The sequence below is a fragment of the Alosa alosa genome, chromosome 8, assembly GCF_017589495.1.
Source record: "Alosa alosa isolate M-15738 ecotype Scorff River chromosome 8, AALO_Geno_1.1, whole genome shotgun sequence".
Taxonomy (NCBI): domain Eukaryota; kingdom Metazoa; phylum Chordata; class Actinopteri; order Clupeiformes; family Clupeidae; genus Alosa; species Alosa alosa.
The window spans coordinates 9,616,691-9,627,660 of NC_063196.1; the positions used below are offsets into that span (position 1 = coordinate 9,616,691).

The following is a 10,970-nucleotide window of genomic DNA, read 5'->3' on the forward strand; positions in this document are numbered from 1 at the left end:
GGACAAGTGAGACATTGATGTTTTGTTAGGCTAGACATATTATGTATGATGAGAATGAGGCACATTGATCTATTTGTGATAATCCCAAATGATTGTAGATTCTGAACAGTAGGCTATGTAGTATGCACGTAGATTGATAAACCGTCCTATGTGGTTGCGACATTTATCATTATGGGCCTTCATTTGCACAAGGCGTTAGTGGGTGCACAGACTCAGGGTGGCGCCCTTTTCCTTTGGATTTTAGTTTGGTGAGAAGTAAGCCTTCAATCCATTGACCCAACCGGAGTGAGGACTGTTTCAGCGTCGGCGTCAAGGGCGGGCCTCAGGGGGGCAGGCCCCCCCAAACAGGCTAGTGTGCCCCCCACCCAACTGAGTTCTCTTCCTGACATAAAAAAAAAACATCTACATTTATGGCTATGGTGGAAATTAAATCCATATTGATCTCTGATGTTGAACACGTTGCCTACTCAAAATGAAACATGACACAGACTGACACGTGTGTCAACTACTATGCTACTGTTGATTGTGTTAGCAAACTGCACGATGAAGAGGGATTCTCCACACTTGGACACCATTGCACCTAGTGTCACTGATACATTTACCACCACTCCTGCAACGTCAAATGAGCATAAATCTTGACCAGTAGGGTTTTTAGACACTGCATAAGAACTTCAGTAGGTTTCAAAATAGATCTGGGAAGATAATGGAAAATACAAGGTTTTTTGTGTTTCTGACCGCATGATGACCCAAGCACTCAAGCTGAATGCATGAGCTGTTGATCTAAATAGCAGAAACTGTAAATAAAGAGCCAAACTGACACGTCTCATTTCCTATATTTTCCAATATTGTCCAGTGCTAAACTTGAGAAACGGAGACGTATCATGCTTTGGATCATGTAGGCTTTAAGAGGGGAGATGGAATCGCCCTTTAGTGAGTGCAACCAAAGTCCTTTTAGGCAAGTCCCTCCACTCCTTGGCCATATTGCAACAATTTTTGGGCTCTTATTGGGCATCTTTTTTGGCAGAAATGCGCTTGCGCAAGGCTTCATGACACCAACCTTGCTCCAGCAGCGAGATCACAACACATGATTGCCACGATGTCTTCACAACACAACACATTATTGGCTCAATGTATTCACAACACACCACATGATTGGCTCAATATATTCACATGTTGACGTTTTCCCGTGAAAGGGGTGGGATATGTGTAGACAAGTGCCATATTGGCGTTACAAACTAACCCCATGCATATATGGAGGATTTTTTGAGTGCTATGTCTCCTCATTAGAAAGTCTCTGGTGCAACACAGCATGGGTCTTAACCTTTATCCAGAAGGAGACATTTTTGGATGCAGTGACGAAAAGCCTACAGTATAATGGACCTGGCTGGGAAATTTTGTACCCTGTCGTTGCAAAACAGTACATCTCCAAACTCAAAAACAGTATACAGTCAATAAAAGTGAACTGTCAGAGCAGCACAAAATACTAAAAGCCATGCCAAGTATTCTGTTCGCTCACTTTCCATCACATTTGGTGCATCTACCTAGCCACCTTGTAAATGTGTTAGAATTCGTTCTGTACTATAAAAAAAACATTTTGAGCAATCACATAGCCTATGCAATGTTCCAGTGTTTTTTAATGACCAGCGTTAAAAAAGTTACAAATCTCTAACTAAAATTGTTATAAAAAAGATGTGTCATTGATGCATTTCAAAATACCCATCCAGCCTATTTCATGGGCCTGTGCAAAATCACATTGGGTTCAAAATTCCATGGAACACCTCACTTTGCCTCATGGCACACCAGTGTGCCTGGACCTAATATACCGAAGATCACAGAACCCACTTGAATGCAGATGAACAAAGTGTGTCAGGCAAAACGTTTGCATTTCAGCCTTCTTCGTCTGTGAGAGTGTAACAGGTGTGATTATTTAAAATCCCCATGTTATTTTCCCATAGGAAAAAGATCTTTAAAATCATGCCAGAGTGTAGCACTGCAGCTGTTGGCTGCAGCAACTTGAGCAAGGTAGCACCCATTTTTCCATTTTATTTCATACCGACATACTTGTTGACCTCGAGAAACAGATATCTATGTGAAAAAAAAACAGAAGAAAAGTGGAAAAAGTAAGGGCAATCAAGGTTGTGCATGTCAAAAGTGACCGTTTAAATGTCGTTTTCAAATGTACAACTGTTGCAGTAATTGTTTGTTTTAGTATTTAGCATCTTAATTAAAGTATATTTGAACTTTCAAAACAATCTATGCAATCTATACTGTGCTGGATACCTAGAGAGGACACTGTGAAATGGCTATCTGTACGCAAGCTGATATTTCACTTCTCCAAGTATATTTAAGAACTAGATGTACCGCAGAGCGGTACAAAATATGACCGCCGCCCAGTCCAGCACATTTTTTCCACAAAAATAAATCAAACTGAAAGGCCTATATGATTCTAACTGTCTCACTAAATTGCATTATCCACACTCAATTCTCACTGGTATCTGCTAGACAACAAGTACCAAAACATGATTAGTTCATAGATTTCACATGTAAAATTCATTTTATACAACCCCACCCCCATCTTGCCTGTTCATAATTCTGAGAAATTCTTGAATTATCTCTTATCAGTACACAAAAAATAAGCTATATGCTTAGTTCAAAATAAGTAGACCAACAGTACACTTCCATAAACATATTTTTGCTAAGGGTATGTCATAGCACACACTCAGTCCTGTTGAAGCCTTTTTGTACAGAGAGTTCTTACCATTCAAGTGTAATTCATTTTAGTATCTCCCTCACTTATCCGGTAGATTGAGAAAATAGTTCTTTATAGTCATGTTTGTCTGGCCTGTGAATCTGAGGGATCAGGGTGGGTATTCAGGTCAGGAGAGTGTGTTCTACACGAGGCTACAGTGACGAGGAGACATGACTAGAATGGACAGACAGTATCAGAGAGATGATGCCCACCGCTGGCAGTTCTTTGCTTTGTAATCCAGAAACATGACTCAGAGGAAAGAAAAAAACAAAACAACAACTGCAGCTACTACTTAGAGACCGATTAGGCTGGATGAATGCAATAGCCTTTGTGTATTTCTCTGATTTGTGTCCTCGTTCATGTCACGCACACCCTACCAAATAATCGTGTAGGTCCGTGTTAGTAATAAACTGGTCTCGCTAAAGACTAATCAGGTGGGTGTAGGTGAAACTGTACTTTAGGAAAATTTAATCATAATTTCAAAAAAGAAAATGTTCACATTCATCACACAATGATTTGCACTAAATTTATTTCATCTTGTGTGCAACAACATCTTATATTGTTTTGCAATACTGATAGATTCAAAATCAGATCAACTTAGTTCTGCTGTAACAAATGATAGAAATCTAAAATGACATAAAGTAATGTTTCCATCTCTAGTGCTATAAAATGTTGTACCACTACTTTCATCAAGACAAGACATCATTGGATAAGTATTGAGTCAGAACCCTGAGCGTCGGGGTAACAATGCTACAACGTTTGAGAGGAGGGTGTACACACTGGTGGGATGGATCAGGCAGGAACAGAAGGCAGAACAAGAAATGGGACTTTTTAACACAAAAATGTGCCATTTTATGCTATCTGGAAGAGGTGGAGGAGACTCAATGTCACAGGAGTTCCATCTTTTAAAAAAAAAACATTTCAGGTTCATCCTGGTCCTTTAGTAGGAAGTAAAAGCCATACAACAGTCGGGTTTAGGATATAAGTTAAACTTATATGTGTTTGTGTGACAGTTGTGCTGAGGGAGAAATCCAGCAGTTGACATGGACTATAAGGCAGGGATCACATTAGCCAGCGGCAAGCGTAACGCAACGCAACGCTCACACCATAAAAAGTTATATCTCGTTCCTATGGTAACACAAGCGGTTTGTCTTAACTTGAATACGCTCGCGTTGCGCTTTGAAAGTTGAACCAAGCTCAACGCTCAGCTTGTTCAGCGCGTTACACCAGCGTTGCCACCGTTCCGCTGCTGAACCATAGAGAATAGGAAACCTGCCACTTGCCGCTGGCTAATGTGATCCCCGCCTAAGGGTAGAACTCTGTCTTAACTTCCTGGCTACAGTCTGTTTATTCTCTTCTTGACAGGGGATACCCTACAGGGTGGTGCCGTAGGCCTCTGGACAGTCATAAGGAACCGAGTAGCAGTAAGGCAGGCTCCAGTCACGGTGGACAGCGTAGGGGCAGACAGCGCTCAGGTGGCGGTCCACGTAGCTGGAGATGGTTGGGATCTCCTCCCGACGGTGTCCGTCCACACTGTCGGTCGCAGGGGGAAGTGGGCTGGATGTGTCTCTCGGTGGGCAGCCGCTAAGCCGATAGTCCGTAGAGTGTGCTGACGGAGTGGGCACTGGCCGTGCTGGTGATGTGGGTGTGAGTACGGGCGGAGGTGGTCGTGATCGTGTCCGTGGCGGAGGGAGACCTCTCAGGGCTCCTTCTTCCTCTCGGACCAGGAAGTCCCGCAGTACCTGCTTGAAGACGCACACCAGCTCCCACGGCAGGAACTCGTTGGTGGCCAAAACTTCACGGAACCTAAAGTGGGCAGTCCAGTGGATGGCGAACTTGTGAGTAACAGTTGACAGTAACAGTTAAAAATGTGATTTGAAAATTGCTTTAAAAACAGATCCCTCCAATTATTTATGTATGATGTATTTCTATGTCTGTCCTCAACCCAATATACAATATACCGTGATCAAGGCTTCCATGCAAAGGGAAACTGAAATGTCCAAACTAAAGTTCATGTTTGTTTGGTGTCCACAAATGTTTGTCTCTGCCTTTTTCTGTCCTTAATTAAATGACTAACACACTGTTTACCAAGCCTCTGGCAATTGAAATTAATTAGCAATAGCCTCAATGAAGACTTTGCAAAAAATATTTAATGTTGAGTCATACCAAACATCCTTAATTATCTTAAAACTGCTGGTAATGAAACAAATTAAAGTAATGACTTGAAAGATGACAGAAAGGCCACACAGCTTTACCAAAACAAACACCACTAGTCATAATTTGGTAATAGTGGGACCACTCTGTCATATTCAGGAGAAACAAATATTTATTTAGCCCTCCTTAGGCCTTATCTTGTTTATCTTGTGAGTCATTACACAAGTTGCTTATACAATTGTCATTTAAATAATCTGAAGGTGCAGTGGTTGTGCAAAAACGTGAACTGTAAGCCCCATATTGATTCAGATTTTTACGAAGGACCCTGGCTCACCTGGACAGTACTGCTGCAGTGTGTGAGGGTGGCACGCGGGCACACAAGCGCTCCAGCTGCCGCCTTTCAGCACTGGGCATGAGTGGACGCGGCAAGGCGTGAGCTGGCGCTGGCGGTGGGCGCCGGCACCCCTGGGCGCCCCGGCGCGACAGAAACAGATGCCAGGCCTCCTCGCGGAGCAGGCACTCCCGCTGCTCCAAGTGCCAGAGAAGCTCGCGAAGGAGCACGCCGTTCGGGAGGCATCCCGTTGCCGTGGTAGCAGCTACGGAATTTGAGTGGGAGCCACTGGCCCTCTCAGCGTCCAGACGAGGCCACCTCATCCAGCCGAACAAATGCATGGGTGAGCTGAGGACAGAGGAAGGAGGAGAAGTGACAGACTGTTTTGTTAGAAGAAGACTGCATGACAATGACCTTGAGTGACCTGTGCACCATCACATCATTCAACTTGGTCATAACTGAAATGCGTTGTTGACATGAGGACAGAGAAAGTAGGAAGTAAGGTGAAGAAAATATAAGTGATTGTTTTTTAGCAAAGCAACACAGACTTGCGATGGCATATTCGGGATTAAAACCTGGGCCAACCGACAAACCTGTCCGTCAGACAGTGGTGCAAACACTGCTCCACCACGGCCGCTGAAGAAAGGTGTGAGAGAACGTTTTGCTCTGAAGGAGACTATGACCTTGAATTGACCTACAGTAGACCTTCACCTTAAAACTTTGTTCCCCAAATCTGTTGATTTATACAGTGCGTCTGAATGTGCAGTCTGTGAAGCTCCTCTCTGGTCCTCATTTCTGGAGAGGATGTGAGATACCCTATGTGCTCGGGGGGAGCTGGGAGCACAGGAGGTACAGCTGGAGAAGGTTAGCATCTTTCTGGTCATTACACAGGGTGCAGTCATTACAGCACTGTTTAAATGCATTCATTTGTCACAAACTGCACTCTCTCTCTCTCAAACACACACACACACACACACACACACACACTCCACTGCTGAAGCCCTTGCTGCCTGAAGGAGAACAGAATAGGAGGTGACAGCATGTGCAGTGAATGTATTGGACCAGTGTTCCCTCTACAGCCCCTAATCACTGGTCTAGGATACAGGAAATGAACAAAAATGGGACAAAAAGTCTATGGTCGCACCACTCAGAGAAGAAGAGCTTACAGTACATCACTCCATAGGCAAATATGACCACAGGTGCTCTGCTGTCTCTCTTGTCTGTAGGCAGTGAAATGAAGGAAGAGCATGTAGACAGGGATGGAGATGAAATTCACCTTTTTCACGCGGCAGCCATTGTGTTAACAAAACGATGCTACAGGGGACATTGACCATATAATTAAAGCCCATATAGCATTTTCGCCACCTACTGGTGAATTCATAGAACACAACAATCCTATAGTTTGTGTGTCCTGTAGCCTCATTTTGGTTGGTTACAATGGCCGCCATGTGAATAAGGTGAATGGGCTTAACATAGGTGATTTCACTAATTAGCTGATCTACTTGGCTTAAGAGTTGCGCTAATTGGAATCAGCTGATTAAGTGATAGAGTGGTTGGAACAAAAATGTGGCAGAACTTTTACTTTCTGAAGTCGGACCTTTACACCTCTGACTACTATGTAGATACTGTAGCGTTCACTGCTTCTAAGATTCGTGCACAGAAAAGCATACTGTGAATGAGAAGTTATATTGTGGTTGGTGTCGGCCGTGCCTTACGGTCGGTTCTTCACGAAGCACGACACACAAGTTATAACTCCCGTTTCACCATCACAGGCACCGTCTCTGAGAATCTTCCCCTAAGAACATCCCCGCACCCCAGCATTGGCCCAGGTATCACAGCCTATCGTAGAACATTACACACATTAACCTGTCAATAAATAACATTCTTGAACTCAGACACACTACAATACAATCCTATAGAAACACAAAGGTAACAGAAATGATCATGCACTTATTATATGACTCTTTAGAATGCTGCAGGAAGTTCCATTATCATGACATTTGGCGGTCAGATAATTCTATATGATGACTGCTGCAAAAAATGAATGGCCGCTGTCAATGTCAGTGCAAAGGTCCTGTTTGCACTGTCTAGACTTATTTTTCAATATTGATCGGCAGATGATACATTATCCCTTACTTGTTGGAGTCATTATGATGACTGAAATTAAACTTCAATGCAAAACAGTTTCAAACTGAGATGCACTAAACAAATTCTACTTTCTTACTTATTCATTCCTATACATCACATCAGGGAAACCTCGCTAGAACAATATGATCAGCGAAAGCCTACAGACAGAACTGGGACAAGGCAAAGAGAAACTGAGACAGATAGAGTGATACAGAGAGCGAAAAAGAGGAGAGAAAGAGATGGAAAGACTCAGGTGGTAAAAAAAGAAGGACACACCATTTCTAAACTAGAAAACACACCCTCGAGAAATACCGTAAAATAATACACCACGCAAGATGTGACCAATCAGACAAAAGAGAAAAGGACACAGGAAACTACACACAGGAGGTCAAGTGCACCTTACCTTGAGCTCCTCGAGGGCTGATGTCCACGGCATTGATGTGCCTCCATATCTCACTCGGCGAGAGCGTCAGACGACATTAGCCGCGTGCGTCCCCCCAGCCTGAGAGCTCAGTGCGTGGACTGCATGCACAGAGGGAGAAAGCCACAAGTTTGGAGGAGGAGAAGCGGAAATATCCAGAATGGAACAGAGGAGCTTCAATTGGAGTGAAATGAAAGATTTAGTATTCAGAGAATGACAGGAATTGAGATGACATAACCGGGAAAGATAGAGCAATGAAGAGATAGAGAGAGAGAGAGATGCAGAATGAAAGAGATGCAAAGGACAGAGAAAACTGGGGAAAACTGTGTGTGTGTGTGTGTGTGTGTGTGTGTGTGTGTGTGAGAGAGAGAGATAAAACGTGGAGAAAACGAGAGAGTCTGAATGGCACGGGCGAAACACACAGCACAAAGTGAGAGAGAGCGAAGGGAAAGAGATTCAGAGAAAAAAAAGCAGAGCTAATACAGAACAGAGAGAGAGGGAGAGACTGGTAGACCCAACAGACCCAGCAAAGAGCAAAAGACAGAGAGGAACAGAATGGCAGCTAGAATGCTTTAGATATGACAGAAAGAGCAAAAGGAGAGAGAGAGTGAGAAGGGGGGGGGCGATGAATGTGTGCGTGTGTGTGTGTGTGTGAGAGAGAGAGAGAGAGAGAGAGAGAGAGAGAGAGAGAGAGAGAGAGTTGGATGGCAAACAGTGAGAGCAGCAGGCAGATGACAGCACTGTGTGGAGCGGCGTGGTGCAGAGGAGCAAAGTTGAGAGGTGGAGAGTGAGGGAAGAGAGAGAGAGAGAGAGTGTGTGTGTGTGTGAGGGAAAGAGAAAGAGAGAGTTTGTGTGTGTGTGAGAGGGAGGGAGAGAGAGAAAAAGACAGAGTGTGAGAGAGAAAGAGAGAGGGTGAGTGAATGTGTGTGTGCGTGCATGTGTGTGTCTGTGTATGTGTGTGTGTGTGTGTGTGAGAGAAAGAGAGAGTGAGAGAAAGAGCCTCCCCAGCCCACTGCTCCCAGCCTTCTGTCTCTCTGCTCTGATAACTCATCCTGCTCTGACCCTGTTTCTATTCAGCCGTACTGTGCTATGCTGCCCTGCACACACACACACACATACACACAGATAAATAAACAGACACATAAAACACACACACACAAAGAGACACATGCACAAACAGACACACACACACACACACACACACACACACACACAGACATTCACAAACAATCAAACATGCAGGCATGATTACACATGCACAATCACATGTGGTTATGCAGATGCATATGCAGATGTGACACAGACAGACACACACACTCACCATCCTCATATCTGCCCTCCCCTTCTCTCTCTCTCTCTCTCCCTCTCTTTCACTCTTTCTTTCTCTCTCTCCCTCTCACACGCACAACAACATACATTTTCATAAGATGAAAGGCCTACAGGCACATGCCACACACATATGTGTGCATACACACACACACACACACACACACACACACACACACACACACACACACACACACACACTCACACACACACTCAATATGCTCTGTCAGACTATGACAGTGTGACTGGAGAGATCATATGGCAGCTTGCAAGAGCAGAAGCCTGAGGTGCAATCTCTCGTCTCTTTCTTTTTCACACCCTTTCCTTCATCCTCACATCAGACCAAAACACACACACAGACATGCAAACATAAAGACAGACATACACACACAGCACACACACACACACACACACACACACACACACACACACACACACACACACGATACACAGCTAGACACACATTCACAAACAATCAAACATGCAGGCATGATTACACATGCACAATCACATGTGGTTATGCAGATGCATATGCAGATGTGACACAGACAGACACACACACTCACCATCCTCATATCTGCCCTCCCCTTCTCTCTCTCTCTCTCTCCCTCTCTTTCACTCTTTCTTTCTCTCTCTCCCTCTCTTTCACTCTTTCTTTCTCTCTCTCTCTCTCTCTCTCTCTCTCTCTCTCTCTCTCTCTCTCTCTCTCTCTCTCTCTCTCTCTCTCTCTCTCTCTCTCTCTCTCTCTCTCTCTCTCTCTCTCTCTCTCTCTCTCTCTCTCTCTCTCTCTCTCTCTCTCTCTCTCTCTCTCTCTCTCTCTCTCTCTCTCTCTCTCTCTCTCTCTCCCTCTCACACGCACAACAACATACATTTTCATAAGATGAAAGGCCTACAGGCACATGCCACACACATATGTGTGCATACACACACACACACAAAGAGAACACACACACACACACACACACACACACACACACACACACACACACACACACACACACACACACACACACACAAAGCCATGGCGGGCATCTGTTAAATCTGTCCAAGCCCCAGTTTGTCTGAGAGGTTTGTGATGGACTCCTGTACATGACGGCTCCACACAACACTTACCAGCACGAGAGATCCCAGCACGGACGGCGGCTCTCCGTAAACACCACATGTTGGGCTCAGGGCAGGCCGTGCCAGGTCCCAAAGCCCCGGCAGCCATTGGCTGCTCTATGGCCTTTGACAGGAGCAGTTGGGGCCCATATGGAGGCCCATGGGAGTCCCTGTGGGTCCCTCTGGCTCAGTCAGGCTTGTAATCCCAGAACTGCAGCTGTGACCGATGCTGTCAGCCTATGAGAGAGCCCATGCTATGGGTCTGTCTACCTATTTATCTTTCTGTCTGTCTGTCTGTCTGTATACCTGTTTACCTTGTTGTCGTGGAAATTTGTCTTGACTTGTATTATTGCCTATCTGCTAGCTTTTTCTTTTAAAAAATGTTTTCTGTTGTTTTGCTGATTATTCCTAACCACAGTCTGTCATCTGAGACGTAGCAGTCGCAGACAGTTACTGGGGTTGTGGGTCGCAACTTCACAAGTCCATTTGGTTACAAGAAGACTAAGCAAAACAGGAGAACATTAGGTTATCTGAGGACAAAGAAAACAAGGGTATCAGTTGAAATTAAGAGAAGGCAGCACCCTTCAGATGTCTATAGCTACAAAACCATGACTTGGTCTTACATATAAATGTCCATTACACTGTCTGTCTGTTTACCTGTTCATCAGTACTACTTTCTGCCTTTCTGTGGCAATTTCTGTATATATACAGTATGTTTATGTGTTTATGTCTATTGGTCTATCTGTTTGTGTGTGTGTCAT

The 10,970-nt window shown here is 44.4% G+C and overlaps 1 protein-coding gene across 2 annotated transcripts; it reads right to left on the reverse strand.

Moving 5' to 3' along the window:
- Window positions 1–3,261: 3,261 nt before the first annotated feature.
- On the reverse strand, window positions 3,262–8,336 carry rd3l (RD3 like). Of its 2 annotated transcripts, none has more exons than XM_048250741.1 (3): window positions 7,765–8,336; window positions 5,238–5,582; window positions 3,262–4,555 (listed from the first exon to the last, which is right to left on the reverse strand). In XM_048250741.1, the coding sequence occupies exons 1-3, from the start codon at window positions 7,809–7,811 to the stop codon at window positions 4,123–4,125; spliced, it is 825 nt and encodes a 274-aa protein (XP_048106698.1). In that variant the 5' UTR covers window positions 7,812–8,336; the 3' UTR covers window positions 3,262–4,122. The 2 variants fall into 2 exon arrangements, with proteins under 2 accessions (XP_048106698.1, XP_048106697.1); XM_048250740.1 differs by lacking the exon at window positions 7,765–8,336 and adding an exon at window positions 5,946–6,268.
- Between the last annotated feature and the right edge of the window lie 2,634 nt (window positions 8,337–10,970).